The sequence below is a fragment of the Bos mutus genome, chromosome 5 (genome assembly GCF_027580195.1).
Source record: "Bos mutus isolate GX-2022 chromosome 5, NWIPB_WYAK_1.1, whole genome shotgun sequence".
In the NCBI taxonomy this organism is placed as follows: Eukaryota; Metazoa; Chordata; class Mammalia; order Artiodactyla; family Bovidae; genus Bos; species Bos mutus.
Genome location: NC_091621.1, coordinates 76,665,670 through 76,684,906, shown reverse-complemented (window position 1 = coordinate 76,684,906; position 19,237 = coordinate 76,665,670). Strand labels below are relative to the sequence as shown.

General features: G+C 44.0%; 1 protein-coding gene across 3 annotated transcripts in view; it reads right to left on the bottom strand.

The window, feature by feature from the left end:
* The window catches only part of ETV6 (ETS variant transcription factor 6), a 289,205-nt gene that overhangs the window by 160,915 nt on the left and 109,053 nt on the right, over nt 1-19,237 (bottom strand). For 2 of the 3 annotated variants that reach the window (XM_070371102.1, XM_005890040.3), the window contains one exon: nt 5,500-5,629. In XM_070371102.1, coding sequence (XP_070227203.1) covers nt 5,500-5,629 — 130 coding nt within the window. The remainder of the gene's footprint in view (nt 1-5,499; nt 5,630-19,237) is intronic. The other variant, XM_070371103.1, reaches the window with a different exon arrangement.

The window sequence follows — 19,237 nt, the reverse complement described above, 5'->3', positions numbered from 1 at the left end:
AAAATTGTTGGTTGCTCCACTCAGTAACTAAGAGAGACACAGCATCTCCTTTCACTCCCTGGCTCTAACTGGGTGCTGCATGTCACATGACTCTCTGACACTCCAACACTCTGCTGAGAGTGCAAAATCGCCAAAGAGGGTGAGCAACCAGAGAACGTTTCCATAGGAAGGCATTAAATTAAATTATTAAACACACGCAAGTAGGAGCCGTAATGTAAGATTTCTGGAAGATTCACAAGCATAGGAAGGAGAGAGCTAAGGGACTATTTCTGGTGTTCTGACGCTAGAAAACTCTGAGTGGCTATTACGGCTATTTATTAACCTGCAACATCATACACCATAACCCGATTCAATGTGATGAATGAGCCCTGGGTTCTGATTTTTAAATATCAACCACAGGAATTTTACAAGAACAAATTGGCACCACGGAAGGCAGAGACTCTAGGCAGATGGCATCATCTCAGCCTGTGATTAGAGGTGATCATGTCAACTAAATGCAAGATGGTTATGTGAAAAGGAATTTAATAAAGTAAAGGCATTTAGTGATTTCAATTCTGCCCCATAGATCTGAAATATATGCTTTGTGACCACTTAGGTGGCCCTGGACATCGTGATTTGAGGCTGATATGTCACAGGGCTGGCATCAGCCCATAAGGTATCTCTGCTGTCCTCCTTGCCACCCACCACCCATGAATTTAGGAAAAAAAAAGTGACCCCTGGGCAGACAAACTAGAAAGAATCTCTCCTTCACACCGTGAAGGTCCAATGAGGCCCTTCACTGCTCAGAGAATCAAAACTGGCCTTGTCCAGCCACTCTCGGGGCACCACAGTCCTATGAGTTTTTCAAGGTATCATGAAAGGTTTGGGGACTTCCCAGGTGGTACTAATGGTAAAGAATCCGCCTGCAATGCAGGAGATGTTAGAGACTTGGGTTGAGTCCCTGGGTTGGAAAGATCCCCTGGAGAAGGAAATGGCAACCCATTCTAATATTCTTGCCTGGAGAATTTCATGGACAGAGGAGCCTGGCAGTTTACTGTCCATGGGGCTGCAAAGAGTTGGACATGACTGAAGGGACTTAGCACAGACGCATGAAAGGATTATGTCCCCTTTAAAGAATGGAACTTTTCGTTTTCGTCTACCTGCTGTAATTGTCACACTTCAGCTCCTCTAGCCTCAAGCTTAAAAAAAAAATTTTTTTTTAATACCTTAGACGGAAGGAAGGGGAAAAAAATATCTTTCTGTCTTTTCAATAAACATACTTGTGTTTGCTTCCTGGTGCAGCAGGGAAGTTCCAAGAAGCTGCTGGAGGACTCCTGCAAGGGAGTGGGGAGTGGGGGTCAGGAGGCCAGACGAGGAGGCCAGACAAGGACGGCAGGCAAGCCCTTTTCCTCTGGGCTCCCCTCCTCTCCTGGGCCCAAACTGCCCTGCCTGCCCCTATCAAGTTCTCTAGAATCACTATTTAACAGGTTGCCCTATTTATCACTGTCTGTTTTGTTTTTTTTTTTTTAATCACAGGCAAGTAAGAGGAAAAGGCATTACTTTCTACTTCTTAACAGCTTCCTAATTTGTCACACTGTGTCTTCCATTTGGCCCTGTGTTTGCAGAACAAAATGGTGAGAAACCCACCATACAAGAACCTTACAAGAATATTACTATCCTCGCCTTCCCTTTTAACCAGGAAAGGCTAGATATCGATTTCAGAAAGGAGGAAACGGAAGGGTTAAAAGAGAGAGAGGATTTATCTGGAGATCAATGAGGATAAAGGGGAGAAAAGAAGCCACTGGAGGCATACCAAGCTGGTGAGTGTCTCTTTAAAACAAGCAGCTAAAAAAGCTTTCGAACTAGCAATACCATAAATGTCCCGCTGCTGTCTTGGCTCTCGGATTCTTCCCCGTACTTTCCATGAGCATTCCACTGGGAATTGTCTGGAATCCCAGATTTGAACAGCAATAACCAAATTCCCTTGTCAGAAGATTTATTTTCTTTTCAGCTTGGAAACCCAGCTGGGAGGCATCCTCAAGTGTACAGCCCAGCCGCAACCAACCTAGAGGCTTCAGGAGATGTTTCTCAAACAGCACAACGGGCAGCTGAGTTTTGGAACTTGCGAGAGAGGCGGGCAGCTCAGCCTCTCGTGGAAAGTCCCAGCTGAGGACAGATGGCAAGAGCCTGGGAACTGGAGGATTCGTTCCAGATGTGGGAACCAGTGGTGTTACGAGATGGCCAATGCAGATGCCAAGGAGGGCCCTAACGTCAGGCTGCCCAGAGAGTAGCACTCAGACAAAACTATCACCATGAAACCTAAATCCATCACCTAACGACTGACTATGTTTTAAGGCCAGCAGTGCCCTGCTACAGTTCTTTATTGGATAATTCTTTACGTGGGTATCCATCCAACCATCCATCTACTCATCCATCCATTATCCAAGCAAGAAATGCAAACTATTCGACAACTGATCCACCAGTTAGAACAGATTCCAGCCAGAAACCAGCCCTCTGGCCACATCAGTGAATACTGGCTAAGTGTCAACCCTGAACTCATCCATCCATCCAAAAGGTACATAGTAAATATACTTACATCGTGGCAGGATAGATAAGAGCCCAGGTGGCGCAGTGGTAAAGAATCTGCCTGTCAATGCAAGAGACTTGGGAGACGTGGGTTCAATTCCTGGGTTGGGAAGATCCCCTGGAGAAGGAAATGGCAACACACTCCAGTATTCTTGCCTGGAGAATCCCATGGACAGAGGAGCCTGGCCAGCTATGGCCCATGGTTTCCAGAAGAGTTGGACATGACTGAGCACACACACAGACACACAGGCTCTGCAGTCAGACAGAACTGAGTTTGAACCCTGACTCTCTCGCTGACTGGGTGACCTTGTTAGTTTGCTCACATTCTCTTAAACCCTAAATTCCTTATGTGTGACATGGATATACAAAAAATATCTACAAGTATTGCTGGGAGAATAAATAAAATAATTTCCATCAAGGTCTTCACACACTGCCTGCTACAGAGTCATCCCAATAAATAAATATTAGCTATGATGCATATGTGCTAGGCACATGGCAGGGCCTGGCCAAACAGTGGTGAACAGCACAGCTGTGACTCAATGAGGAAACTGTCTACTCAAGAAAAAACATTAAAATGTCTGTATGGAAGAAACAGATCCAAGTAGGGAAAATGATGTCTTAGGTGAGGTCATAATATTTTCAAGGTAAGAGGGCTGTTAAACATTCTCCTGCCCAATTGCCATCTTGCATGGTAGGAAAACTGAGTGTTATGACGACTGACTCACAGTCAAACAGCTTGTCTAACAGCAGAACTAGTTAAGGATTAAGATCTGAGCGCCGGTTCATTGTTTGTTAGTGCATTTTATCATGATAACTTTTTATGGAGTGGCAGCGCTAGGGTAAAAGAGCCTCCATATGTGAAAGTCATCCAGCGGCAAACCAAGAGTTAGGGCTTTCTTGGGATGCGGGGCGGGGTTGGGGGGCAGTGAATGTGTCATAGTACAGAATTCAAAAGCCATGAAAGAAACCTCAGCCTATTTGGAACAGGAGTTTATTATTTCCTTTTCTCTCTTTATGGAGACTCCAAGCTCCACAAGGGCAAGGAGTTGGGTCTACTCTATTTACTTCAAAGTGCCTGGCATAGTGCAGGTAATCAGTACCTGCTTGTGGAATGAATAAATGAATAAGATTAGTAGCAGGCATGCTTTGTCTGAATGGCCTGAGTCTGTTCTATCCTGAAGTGAATGTCCTAATCACAGAGCAGCTTCTGGAGAAAAGAAGGCTCACATCTGGCTGTGGTCTCTTTCCTAGTCTGTTTGCTCACAACACTCACTGGTACCACAACGCTCCAGTATACTGCAGACGACCGTGCCCACAGTCATGACCCTGACACCTTCACAGTCCTAATGTCTTTAAAGTTTATTGTGGAGAAGATGGTAGACTGAGGCTGGAAGGTGCTGACCACAGTATAACCAGATTTGTAAACATTGATAGACATGGCAGGCTGGCTGAAGGAGGTGAAGGATGCTCCAAAACCCCTTGAAGTTTACAGCTACCATCCTCACTGTGAAAGAGAAGGGATATGCCAGTAACACCCCCCAGTACCTCCTAGCATCACAGTCATCAGATCTGCTGAGTAGACACAGACAGAGGACACAGAAGCCTGCATCTTCTCTTCTCGCTCCCCACTCTTAGTAGGCAGCCTTGGGCTTTCTCAGGAGGGATAAGCCATGAAGAGCAGAATAACCCAGGGAGCACGACTGTGGCAGAAAGAGACAGCAGGTACAACCAGACAACCATTCAAGTCATGAGAAATCAAGTAGGGAAGGGCCAAGGTGACTCCCTCCCCCTGCCGAGTCCTCCATAACCTGAACCTGTGTTCCGAGGGTAACAGTCAAGCCAGAGCACCCAGCATTTTCTTGGACACCGCAGCCAGGGTGGAAATCAAGTGATCCATTCTCCCCAGCCACACCCAGCACCCTGGATCATCGGGGCTGAGTGGCAGCTCAGAAGAGAGACAAAAAAGAAAGGGACAGGTGTCAGGTGCTTTGGAGCCTGGCCCCAGCAGCCCAAGTGTGGGGCCCCTGATGCCCTGCCCAGCTGCAGCTGAGGATTCAGGCAGGGGAAGTGGAAGAGGAAGAGGCAGAGGAAACTCAGAAGAGAAAGGTAGAACCATTACAAAATAATGGGAGCTGTCAGGTGGCTCACCGGTAAAGAATCTGCCTGCCAATGCAAGAGATGCAGGTCCCATCCCTGGGTCCGGAAGATCCCTCGGAGAAGGGAATGGCAACCCACTTCAGTATCCTTGCCTGGAGAATCCCATGAACAGAGGAACCTGGAGAGCTACAGTCCATGGGTTTGCAATGAATGGGACATGACTGAGCAACTGAGTACCCACAATGGGAGCCGTAGAGGCAATGAAGGTACAAGAGAGGCGGAGAAGACAGGTGGGGAGGGAGAAAGGCCCTGTGTTGGCATAAGAGGAAAGAACAGAGTGACGACCATGGAAGAGGAGGGGACAGCCCTGCAAAGAAAGTTCAATCCAAGTACCCAGCAAAAAGCAGAGGGGGAGGGAGACTGGCACAGAAGCCCTGCAAAATTTTGGGGCAATGAAGACACAGAAGGGGAGGAAGTGTGAACTTTAGGAAGACAGACTCTCCCCCAGAGTTCACCTTGCCTCTTGGGAGATTCAGTGGAACCTGTAGTGCCCCTGTCATAGTCAGAGGTGAAATCAATGCACAGAGAAACAACGGAACACCCAGGAATCTCGGAATCTCACAGTTTTCAAAGCCATTTTGGGGGATGGGGCGGCGGGAGGTGAATGATGCCAAAAGAGTTTCTGGAAACTGTAGGAAAACCATCTCAGAGCGTGCCCCCTGCCCAGGCTTGCAGCCCTACCTCCCTCAGCCCATGCGGTTGACCCTTCTGTTTGACAGTCTGTCCGTCCACCCATTCCATCCATCCCCCATCCATCCAGGACTCAGGAACACTCACGCAGGTGCGCGGGCAGGCGGATCGAGTCTTCCTCCATCCTGAGCGCTCTGGGCACTGGCACATGAAGCGGCGTCGAGGGAGCGTAGCTGGGCACCGGGCTCTCGGGGGGTGTGTATGAAATTCGTTCCTGCTGTTAAAAAGAAGGGCAGAGAGAGGGGAAGGGGAGAAAAGACAATGAAAGCCTGGAACTGAGGGGTGACAGCCGCGAGGGGGTGGGTGGGGGCGTCTGGGTGCAGGTCACCTCTCAGAGGAGACCCCTCTCTGTGCAGTTGTCCTTTCAGATCACCAGCACTCAGGATTTATAACAAAATGCTGAAAAGCTTTAAGATAGGGCTTTTCCCGTGCACTGGGGTCAATAGGTGTTCATTTTTTTTTTTTCTTCTTCTTTGTATTAGTGGTTTGTTCCAGTAAAGAGGGGAGGCAAGATGAAGGGGATGAAACAATATATCCCAAGAGAATGTCATTAAAGACTCCTCTCTCAAAAATTACTCTTCCCGGTCACATAATTTATGTTACCAATACATTAAAAACCATTTTTCTCTTCTCTGGCAATATCCCCAGCTTCTGATCAAAGTAGGATTCCATACTTATATCCAATGAGAGGTGAGCCCAAAGTGATAGCTTATAAGTTTGAGGTTTCAGTTAATAAATCTACAAGCAATATTTGTCTATCACCTACCTATCCCATTATACAACCATCACCACCAAAAACCTCCAGGGTTTCACTTTTTCCTTCATAGCTGCGAATTATCTGCCACATCAACCAGTTATCTCTTTGCTCCCCTCGTGCTCCATCTTAGAATCAATATTCCCTTTCCTTCTGAAGCATTTCAAGAGCTCATTCAAAGAATCCTCTGCATTTAAGGAAGTTCGGTTTAATTGAAGGTACTTACTCAACGGACAAGGAAAGGGGGAGGGGAAAGTCAGCACCTCCCCTGTTTAAATTCAAAAGGACAGTGTTTGTTACATCGATTAAAACAATGCGATGGGCTGGGAGGGATTAGTTTAAAGTTAAAATGTGGCAAATAATGGCAAGAAACTAACTATGCTGTTCACTGGGGAGAGTAGTGCAATTTGCATCTTAGATCTGTGTACCAACTGATTTCACTTGCAGTCCATACATAAACACAACTTCCGTTAGTTTCTGTGGTTTAACTGGGCAAAGTAAAGTGGGACACACACAGTCCAAAAATAAGTTGGGGGTGGGGATAGGGGAGATCGGCAAGATGCCATTGTGAAAACAAAAATCAAGAGCAAAAGAAAAATTACGGATTAAAATAAAGCCAAGGGGGTGTTTAGGTTTTACAAAGCATTCTCTAACACTTTATACTCCATCAAATATGCAAAGGGAAGCGGGGGGTCCCCCAGCCCTGTAACCAAATTAAAGCTTCTCTTCTCATAACCTGGAAAGTTAGGCGGTTGTGGTAGGAAGTTTCGATTTTAAATGAATATATACATATTTTTGTAATTTCCGAATGGAATTGCTATACCTTCCCCGAGGCATCCTTAACTGGCAACTAGGGCCTTTGGAATATTTCTGCTTAAACACACATCCTAAAGTTTCCTGGTGAATTTCTTAATTCAGGGAAGACACATACACCCTAGATTTCATTTCTAGATTGACTGAGGTGTCCTGTGAAAGGTCACCCAGGGGCAAAACCTTCAACTTCACTTTTCTTGAACTTTACCAAACATCACACATATTCTGAGCAACTCTAACTTAGGGATAAGTTATATTTTCGGTGTTTGGTTTGGGGTTTTTGAGGTGAAAAAGGCAAAGACATAAACACACATATGGGAAACATATGAAATCTGTTGAGGGGTTTTTCAAGGTGAGATAGGTTTTTAAAATATTTTAAGTGGAGTCTGTTTTTTCTAGTTGAACAAATTCTTCATACACTTCAACCCTTGAATAACCCCTCACCCCACCCCAGTCCCAACATACGCCTTGATATCTTATCTACCGTTACTTTATTCCCAGAAATAGCTTTCTGTTTTGTTAGGGTTTTTGCAGAAGTGAAACTGTTGATGAAGAAAACCCTGTGCAACCAGAGACCTTTCAAATGGCAAGGCATGAGTACGAGAAGAAAAAAAGATGTCATTTCGTAAGACGGTGACTTTCTCTGGAAGACAAGATTCTATAACTAGTCTTCGTGAGTGAGAAGCCACCTCAGTCCCCTTACCATCTCCATCTAGGATGATGAGGAGGGAGAAACCCAGCTCTCCAAGCAGATTCTACATTATTTCTTGGGAAAATGTATCACCAGCCTGCTGAGAAAAAGAGTCAAGCCAGGTATCACCTTTAAAATGTATATATTCTGACTTGGTAAATTATCATGTTGTACCTTCTTTGGGGGCTTCCCTGGTGGCTCAGTGGTAAAGAATTCACCTGCAGTGCAGGAGACCTGTGTTCGATCCCTAGGTTGAGAAGATCCCCTAGAGAAGGGAATGGCAACCCACTCCAGTATTCTTGCCTGGAGAATACCACGGACAGAGGAGCATAGCAGGCTACAGTCCATGAGGTTGCAAGAGTCAGACACGACTTGGTGACTCAATGACAACAAGTTTCTTTTTACTATAATTTTCGGAGGCAGCCCCATGCGTGTTTATGTGTGTGTGGTTCCCTGTCTTTACTGCGACACTGAATGTCACACTTCAGGGCTTGCCCTGGGATTTCATGCCTTCCCCTCCACATCCAAACAATTCCAGAAGAAGACTACCTTGCTGTTTCATAAAAAGAAGGCCAGGTCTTCCCTGGTGGTTCAGCAGTAAAGAATCTGCTTGCCAATGCAGGAGACACAAATATGATCCCTGGTCCGGGAAGATCCCACATACCAAGGAGCAGCTAAGCCAGTGCACCACAACTCTTGAACCTGTGCTCCACAGCCCAGGAACCACAACTACAGAGCTCTCGAGCCACAGCCACCGAAGCCCCCACGCCCTTGAGCCTGTGCTCCACAGTAAGAGAAGCCACTGCAATGTGAAGCCTGCGTATTGAAACTAGAGAGTAGCCCCTGCTCGCTGCAACTAGAGAAATGTCCATGCTGCAACGAAGACCCAGCACAGTCAATAAATAAATAAAGTTATTAAAAAAGAAGGCCAGAGACTGAGTATCATGGACCTTGAATGCTTCTCACTTCTGATACAGGTTTCCACTCAGCAATGTGGCAACACAGTAAGTCTGGGTTGGGAAGTTCTTGTTAAAAGATTTAATGAATAGGTTTGTCAGTAACAAAAGAAAGAATGGGTACCTTGACCCTGAGGGGGATAAGTAAAATGTGCTTCTAGGGCCTTGAGCAATTTGCTAGTGGCAGTAACACACCGACTGTGACCCTGGGTTCGGCGGCCAGGACAACACTCATCGGACCACGGAAAGGATGCTGTCCAGCCTATGCGTTCCGTTCCAAGGAGGACAAAACACTCACTTGGGCATCCCATACCACACACTTATCTCCTTTGTTTCTCTTTCTGTTCATCTCTAGGGTGACTGATGTGGTCTTCATTTTTAAATCTATTACTCCAGCAGTGCACTTACCATCTACCATGGCACATCAGCAGACTGTCAAAAGTTAGAAATACGGAACAAATACCAATATCTCTGATGGAGACATCCAAGCAGAGAGACGTAAAGAGACTAACATCCAATTCTCCAAATAAAGGAAACCTCTTCATTCTCAGAACTGCTTCTCTGGCCCAACCCCAAGGAAGGGACGGCGAGTACCCGTTTACGGTACATTCACCTCGAGAGCAAATTGTCAGTTGGATGAAAAGCAGAGGTGTTTTATTTTAACATTACAGAGGGGAATAACCATTTCCTCAGGAGGATTATAAGCACTGCTCTAATTAAATTAAAATGCTGCAGACGGTGATATTAATGCATTTAAGTGTTGGAGGGGGGTTCACCACTGGCGGAGGTCAATGATGTGACTAAAAATGCCGTGATGCGGTTACAGGATTGTTTAGATGCTGAAAAGGAAAACATGCTGCTCTCAAATGTGCAGACACAACCTATCAAACCAGCGGGCAGAACAAAAGGGAGCAATGCCATTTCTAAGGCCGACGGTAATACCTCAGGGGTGGGGGGTGGTTGAAGGAGTGGTGCCAAGCTCTGGAAAGAGAAAATAAAGCTAGAAATAGTTTTAGGCAAAGGATGAAATGTAAATGTTACTCACCATTATAGAAAGCTTAAATTTTTTTAAAAAATGGAATGTGGAGTTAGGGTTGCAGCAGGCATGCTACGGAAACCAAAGTGAGCTCCATCCATCCCTTTCCTCACTCCTCCCTGACTGCAAAGGATCACATGGTACCCATCTAATTCTGCTCGTTGCTTTAAGGCTTTATTTTATTAAAGTGTAGTTGATTTATAATGCTGTATTAATTCCTGCTATAAAGCAAAGTTACACACACACACACACACACACACATGGGGCTTCCCTGGTGGCTCAGCAGTAAAGAATCTGCCTGCCAACTCAGGAGACACAGGTTCAATCTCTGGGTTGAAAAAATCCCCTGGAACAGGGGATCCACTATTCTTGCCTGGGAAATCCCATGGACAGAGGAGCCTGGCGGGCTACCATCCATGGGGTCACAAAAAATATCTGTCATGACTTAGCAACTACACACACATATATATACATACACACACACACATGTATGTTTATATACACACATACATATATACACATGTGTACGTATATATACACATATATGTATGTACACACATGTATGTGTATGTATGTATACACAGATACAAATATGTGTGTACACACACACACATTTTTCATATTCTTTTCCATTATAGTTTATCACAGGATACTGAACATAGTTCCCTGTGCTATACAGTAGGATTCTGTCGTTTATCCATTGTCTATATACTAGTTTGCATCTGCTAATCCCAAACTCCCAATCCATCCTTCCCATCCCCACCTTCCCCTTGGCAACCACAAGTCTGTTGCCATGACTGTGAGTCTGTTTCTATCACTTCAGTTCAGTTCAGTCGCTCAGTCGTGTCCAACTCTTTTCGACCCCATGAATTGCAGCACGCCAGGCCTCCCTGTCCATCACCAACTCCCGGAGTTCACCCAAACTCACGTCCATCGAGTCAGTGATGCCATCCAGCCATCTCATCCTCTGTCGTCCCCTTCTCCTCCTGCCCACAATCCCTCCCAGCATCAGTCTTTTCCAATGAGTCAAATTTTCGCATCAGTGGCCAAAGTATGGGAGTTTCAGCTTTAGCATGAGTCCTTCCAAAGAATACCCAGGACTGATCTCCTTTAGAATGCACTGGTTGGATCTCTTTGCAGTCCAAGGGATTCGCAAGAGTCTTCTCCAACACCACAGTTCAAAAGCATCAATTCTTTGGTGTTCAGCCTTCTTCACAGTCCAACTCTCACATCCATACATGACCACAGGAAAAACCATAGCCTTGACTAGACGGACCTTTGTTGGCAAAGTAATGTCTCTGCTTTTCAATATGCTATCTAGGTTGGTCATAACTTTCCTTCCAAGGAGTAAGCGTCTTTTAATTTCATGGCTGCAGTCACCATCTGCAGTGATTTTGGAGCCCCCAAAAATAAAGTCTGACACTGTTTCCACTGTTTCCCCATCTATTTGCCATGAAGTGATGGGACCAGATGCCATGATCTTAGATTTTGAATAATCTATTTGCCATGAAGTGATGGGACCAGATGCCATGATCTTAGATTTTTGAATATTGAGCTTTAAGCCAACTTTTTCACTCTCCTCTTTCACTTTCATCAAGAGGCTTTTTAGTTCCTCTTCACTTTCTGCCATAAGGGTGGTGTCATCTGCATATCTGAGGTTATTGATATTTCTCCCAGCAATCTTGATTCTAGCTTGTGCTTCTTCCAGCCCAGCGTTTCTCATGATGTACTCTGCATATAAGTTAAATAAGCAGGGTGATAATATACAGCCTTGACGTACTCCTTTTCCTATTTGGAACCAGTCTGTTGTTCCATGTCCAGTTCTAACTTGCTTCCAGATAAATTCAGTTGTGTCATATTTTGAATACCACAGATAAGTGATACATATGGTACTTGTCTTTGTCTGACTTACTTCACTTAGTTTGTTAACCTCTAGAACCCTCCATGTAGTTGCAAATGGCATTATCTCTTTCTTTTTTACAGCTGAGTAGTATTCCATTTTATAGACACACCACATCTTCTTTATCCATTCATCTGTGGATGGACATTTAGGTTGTTCCCGTGTCTTGGCTATAGTGAATAGTGGTGCTGTGAACATAGCGGTGCATGTATCTTTTCGAATTATAGTTCTTTCTGGATATGTACCCAAGAGTGGGACTGCTGGATCATATGGCAACTTTTCTATTCTTTTAAGGACTCTCCATACCATTTTCCATAGTAGTTGCACCAATTTACATTCCCATCAACAATGTAGGAGGGTTCCTTTTCCTCCACATCCCTTCTCGCATTTGTTATTTGTAGATTTTTTTAAATGATGGCCATTCTGACTAAGGTTTGGTAGTACCTCATTGTAGTTTGAATATTCATCTAATAAGTAATAATTCTGCTGATTTTTAAGCTGACTGCTTAGAATCTGTGACAATAGTGTAAATCAACCTCATGCATTCCGGGTTCAGTTAGGAGAATGGTGTTTCTCCTGCTCCCAAGTCTTCTCTATGACTGCATTTTACAGACTACAAGAGTTAAAAACTGAATATTATTATCACAAAAAAAAAACCTTTCCTTTTCAAAGTGATTTAATATAGCACTTCTAGAAATCATAGGGATCCATGCATTTGTTTTTATACCATGAGCTCTTTGAAAAAGCTGCAGGCCTGAGGAGCTTAAAGCCTATTCCTCATTAAATAAGAACCTTCTGGAAATAAAGATAAAGCATTTCTGGAATCAAGAAAAACAGAAACAAAGTTTGCTTATACAGTCCACTCTCCCCATCTGGGGATTCAACCAACCACAGATCGAAAACATTTGAGGGGAAAAAGAAATTTTGGGAAGTTCCAAAATGCAAAAGTTGAATTTGCCATGTGCTGGAACTATTTACATACAATTTACATCGTATAGGTATTGCTGTTATAAGCAATCAAGAGATGGTTTAAGGTATACGGGAGGATGTGTACTGATTATATGCAAATACTACGGCCTTTTTTGGTAAGGGCCTTAAGCATCCATGGATTCTGGTATCCTCAGGGGACATGGAACCAGACTCCCACAGATATCTAGGGACAACTGTATTTGTAAAAAGATGTTTTAGAGGCAATTTCAAAGATTCCTTAACCATAGAGCTGAGATGCCCTTGATTTAGGAACTTTTCCCAAAAACAATCCCCATACTGAGTGCCAGAACTACTCCAGTGGAGGTTTCTGAAGCCCAAGTAAAGCCTTGAGGACAAAGACTGTCATGGAAACAGTGGTATCTCTGGACCATTTCCCAAGGAAATACGGTAAAAATGCTACAGGTGCACTTTTTGTCCTGTTACACTTTTGGTGTCCCTTTACTGTGCTGAAAACTGGCAACCCAGACAAGAGAGAAAGCAACAGGCACCAAAGACACAGTGGTCATGCTGGTAATATTCAATATTTCCAGGGAAGGATCTCCCTTCCACCCTGCAGGCTTTGAGGAAAGTTGCCTGGGAAAACTGAGGCTTGTACTATAGTCATCTTCTATAGACTAAAAGAAATCTCTCCTATGAAAAACTATTCGGTGAGATTTACTATTGCAACCCACTCCAGTATCCTTGCTTAGGAATTCCCATGGACAGAGGAGCCTGGCTGGCTAAAGTCCATGTGGTCCCAAAGAGTCTGACACGACTAAGTGACTAAACAACAACAACTAAACTGAAGTCTGCATACACAATCATTTAACTACACTCTTCTGGCTGCAAAATAATTCAAAGTGGTGGTTTAGGTTTTCATTAAATAAGCTGTCATTAATAAGCAAAAGCAACACATCACCAAAAAACTGAACAAGACTGAATTTTGAGCTGCACAGTTTTCTAGGTTTTTAGTGTCAGGGATGCAAATAGCACACATGAGAACCTAAACTAACACATTCTTGAATGCCAGCGTCTTTCACTTGAAAAACTACATTGAATATTTTGTTCATCCCCAAATTTAGCAAGATCAACTTAAAGAACTTGAGAAAAGATGTAGACGTCACTCTTTGCTAAAATGTACACACTGTCACAGCTCACAGCATCTTTGATATCTTTCCAGAAAGAATCCGTGTACTTTAGGATCTGGGGTGAGGAGAGTAACGTTAGGATCTGAGGAAATCAAATCCGAATTTTGGAAGAGAAAACCAGGTCCATCAGATCACAGCAGTGCAGTTGTGGTGCTATCTTTCCTACCCACAGAGGCTGCAGTAGATGTCCCAACAAGTGGCCCGAGTCAGCTTTCCTCTTAAGAGTCCAGCTCGTCTCCTGAGGGAACCATCCTTTCTGGGTGCTGAGACAATAGACTTTTACACCCCAATTGATCTTCGGCTTTTAACATGCTTGCTGTCACTTCCAGAAGAAAAATGGAGGACTTTCCTGGTGGTCCAGAGGTTAAGAATCCACCAGCCAATATAGGGGACATGGATTTCATCCCTAGTCCAGGAAGATCCCTGTGCCATAGAATAACTAAGCCCATGTGCCACAACTACTGAAGCCCGCTCACCCTAGAGCCTGTGCTCTGCAACAAGAGAAGCCTCTGAGCACTATAGCTATAGAGTAGCTCCAGCTCGCCACGACTAGAGAAAGCCTGCATGCAGCAACAAAGACCCAATGCCCCCAAAAATAAATGAATAAGAAAAATGGCAATATTCCATGAAAACAGGGTGGGCAGGAACTACACTCCTGGTCTCTGGAGCTACACCCCTGGCTTGGTCTTCCAGATGCCCATGCAGTCCGGGAAGGGAGGGTGCACCCCACCATCTACACTCACACTGAAGTGGAGACCTTCCTAGGAGCCCAGCTTCACCCCCCCAAGGAGTGCTCTTCCTTTGGACACTGAAGAAGATGGATTCAGGACCTGAATTATGTAGTTTCCTACGTACTTACATGCCAGTAAATCCTTAAGGAAATCAACCCCAAATATTCACTGGAAGGTCTGATACCGAAGCTCCAATACTTTGGCTACCTAATGCCAAGAGCCAATTCACTGGAAAAGACCTTGATGCTGGAAAACATTGAAGGCAGGAGGAGAAGGGGGTGACAGAGGATGAGATGATTTGATAGCATCACTGACTCAATGAACATGAGTTTGAGTAAACTCTGGGAGATAATGAAGGACAGGGAAGCCTGGTGTCCTATAGTCCATGGGGTCTCAAAGAGTTGGACATGACTTAGCGACTGAACAACAACTACATACTTATAACTGAAATAGTCCATTTTCTCCTCTTCCTGGCCTACCTATTACATTCTAAAGTCAGAAGACAGTGTATTGTATTTAAGAGCTACAATTAAGTCAAAGCACCTTCAATCTTTCTTTTGCCCAGAACTGAGTTATCAGTGCACAAATGGATAAATAAATAGAAGCATTGGCAACAGGCCCTGCAATCAAGCACTACTGTAAAATGTCATTAAGGGTTCATTCTCCCTATGACTGTTATGAAATTGTTCAGCATTCACCAAGCATCCACTATGAGCCGAGGTCTGGACCAGACATTATGAATTCTGCCCCCATTAAATCCCGGAATTCCAAAGATGGCCCCCAAACTAAAAATTTCTGGCCAGGACATGGAAGCAACCCAAACGTCCATCGACAGAGGAATGGATAGAAAAGATGTGGTATACATATACAGTGGAATATTACTCAGCCACCATAAAAAAAAAGGATGAAATGATGCTATTTGCAGCAACATGGATGGATTTAGAGATTGTCATTGTGAGTAAACTCAGTCAGGTGGAGAGATACAAATATATTATGATACCGCTTATATGTGGGATCTTAAAAAAACGGTACAAATGAATCTATTTAGTGAACAGAAATAGTGTCACAGGTGTAGAGAATAAATTTATGGTTATCAAGGGGGAAAGGAGGGAAAGGATAAATTGGGAGATTGGGATTGACATACATACACTACTATATATACAACGGATAACTAGTAAGAACCAACTGGGGACTTCCATGGTGGTCTAGTAGCTAAGACCTGGGTCCTGAGTTTGACCCACGGTCAGGGAGCTAGATCAAACATGCTGCAGGTAAGAGTCTGCATGTTGCAACTAACGGCCTCATATGCCACAGTGAAGATTGAAGATCCCGTGTGCCGCAACAAGACCTGATGCAGCCAAATAAATAAATGCTAAAAAATAAAAATAAAAAAGAACCTACCAAATAGCACAAAGAACTCTATTCAATACTCTGTAATGACCTATATGGGAATAAAATCTAAAAAAGAGGGGATATATGTATAACTGATTCCCTTTGCTATACCACAGAAACTAACACAATATTGTAAATCAACTAGACTCTAATAAAAATTAATTTAAAAACATCTGTATCACTTTACCCATAAATACATATAGGTACTTGTATATAAATATGGGCTTCCCAGGTGGCACAGTGATAAAGAATCCACCTGCCAAGCAGGAGACACGGGTTTGATTCCTGGGTCAGGAAGATCCCTTGAAGAAGGAAACGGCAACCCACTCCAGTATTCTTGCCTGGGAAATCCCATGGACAGAACAGCCTGGTGGCCTATGGTCCATGGGGGTTGCAAGAGTCAGACATGACTCAGCGACTGAGCACATACACACTCATAAATATACTCCTCAGAACACATGTTCCAACCTTTGTTGGAAAAAAAAAAAGTCATTGCAACAACCAGGGAGGGAAGCTGGTATCACTAAGGGAGCACTGGGTATATGCTTCTCACGAGCCCTCTATTTTATTTCAGACTCACAGTAATCCTGCAAGGAAGTCTCATGACCCCCATTCCACACGAAGAACCTGATCTGAAGATGGCAGGGAGTAAGCCATCTCTGCAAGGCACCTGCTCAGGAGATGGTATGGCTGGTAAAAAGAGGAGAAATGAGAAATTATATGCAAGTTGGGCCAGTCCATCAACAGTGGCTTCAAAAGTTCTGAGGAATCCCACGAGGTAAGTTCAAGTTTATAAGAACAGCTGCAGTTTTGGAATATTTCATTGCAAATATTCCAGTGGGGTCCCTGAGGGTCACCCCACAGAAGCCTCTGAGCCAGGAGGCTGACTTCCTTAAGCCGTGGCTTCTCATACTGGGAACACAGATGCAAGGAGTAAGTGCCTTTAGCTGAAGGAAGGGGACTAAACAGAACGTTATGAGGGAGCCCCCTGGCATGACCCCTGAAATCCACCCAGGGGTGCAATTTACCTGGAGGGCTCCCTCAGCAGGGCCGTCAGGGAAGTTACAGATCACTGGTGCCTATAAGGACTTCACCTCGTACAGAAAGCTCATCTTAGGAGATTTCTGAATATTTATGCTCCTTTTTCAATTTCTGGATTTCTATGTTCCTTTTTCTCTAACATTTTCTTCAACACAAAAACCATTTCCCTTACTCAATGCCTTTCCATCTAACCAGGAGTGACAAATCTAAATGTGCAGGTGAGATAACAGGAGCAGTGGGGAGGAAAGGCCTGGTCAACATCTACTCGGGGTCTATTGGTGCCTCGAGCCCTGTACTGAGGAGGTGCTGAGTCCAGCAGCCCATCACAATGGCCACCATCCAGCAAGGCTGGTCCAGTGGTCTGAAGACTCACCCTCTCCTTCTGGCAAATGAGGGAGGGATGGAGGCACTGTGGGGGCCTGCGGGGGAGAAAGATTGAACAGATCCTCACAGATGTTTTAAAATACATAAAGGCTCATGTAAGACAGAGTGAAGGTAGGCTACAGTCCTTAGCATTGCAAAAAAGTCAGACGTAACTTAGAGACTAAACAACAAGCCAATTTAAGCTGAGGCTGAAGGGTGATTCTGAAAGGGGTCCCTGGGCTGGGAATTAACTAAAGTAGAACCTGAAGGTGCCTTATAACTAAACTCCAAGATGCTGCTTCTACATGTTCTCATATCTCCCAGCAAGTCAATGCTTATTCATTACATTGTGGGCAGAACAGATCCAAAAAAAAAAAGATCAGGAGATAGATTCCCTTCTCTATCAACTCACCCCCCACCCTCCACCCCGGGGCCCTGCACACGATCCAAGGGTTCTACACAATATAATTAGAAAAAAGCACTAGTATCTACAACTTGGAGCACCCCTTTTGAAGACAAGCACCAAAGCCAAATCCGCAAGTAGCTTTCTTTATTGTTCTAATTGTAAAACATCTTAATTAAGATCCTTTCCAACCCTGAGATGCTATGAATTTTTTTTTCTTCTGAATTTCTGAAATATTTCTGACATGAATAGTAAGCAGACTCTCAAGCTGTGATTTCTTTTCATGCCAGGTTGTGGTTTCCAGGGAGGCCTATGCTTGAAGGATGCTCAGCTCCTTTGGCTGGAAGCCAGTGCCGAGGCAGGCAAGGTCACAGGCTTAAGACACGATGGGGAAAATGAGATGCATGCCACCCCACAGCCCAGATTATACCCCTAATCCCTGCCAGGATGCAGATGATGGCATCTCTGGTGGAGATGAGGTGAACATCACACATCACCATCCTGCAAACCCCAGAAGTGCATGACTGATAGTGAGTCACTCCGGTGTAAGAAAGGCGGTGGGACTTCACACAGAAACAGCCAGTGTGGCCTCTGGGAAAAATAGTCAGGTTGTGGGATTTATCCATGGATGCCCCTAAGCTTTTGATCCACCTTTTGAAAGCAGGGTCACCGAATCCTTTCTTCCTAATTTTTTAAAATGTTTTTGTTTAATTTTTTAAAAGTATGATAACAAATTTACAGGAGACTTGGAAAATACAGAACAAAGTTACATAAAGTTCAACTATATGTGTGTGTTCAGTCAGAGTCGTGTCCATCACTTTGGGATCCAGTGGCCTGTAGCCAGCCAGGCTGCTCTGTCCATGGGATTGCCCAGGCAAGAAGGTTGGAGTGAGTTGCCTTTTCCTTCTCCAGGGGATCTTCCTGACCCAGGGATCAAACTCGTGTTTCTTACGTCTCTTGCATTGGCAGGCAGGTTTACCACTGAGCCACCAGGGAAGCCTAGTTCAACTACATGTTACAATTATTTTTTAAGTAAGACTTTTAGTTGGAGTTTCAATATCAAACTCTCAAAAATTAACAGAATGAAGAGACAGAAAAGTCAAAGGATGTAGTAGACCTGAAAAGCACTATGAACCAATTCAACATAATTTATATAGTGCTCACACAATAACAGGATAGAAATCCTATTCAAGTTCCCATAGACTATAAACTAGGAGACACTGGAACATATCCAGGGACATAAAACAAGGTGCAAAAATTTCACGTATTGAAATCATGCAGAGTCTGTTCTCTTATCACCACAGAATTATGTTAGAAATCCCTATTAGAAGATATTTGAAAATAACTCTTGTATTTTCAAGCCCAATGTGACATATACCAAGAGAATGCTTTAACTTAGGCATTGATAGCCTCAGTAAAGTTAAAAGACTGAAGAAACACAGAGGGTGATTTTAGAAAAGAAAGCATCTAAGTGAGAAATTAATATCAAAGATACTTTTAAAATTCCCATATATTTGGAAATTAAATGTCCACTTTCAAACGATGGATGCGTCTAAGAGGCCGTAACAAAGGACTTCTTAACTAATTCTAGTAGCAGAAGCAACAAGAACTTAAATGAAAAGCAGCTT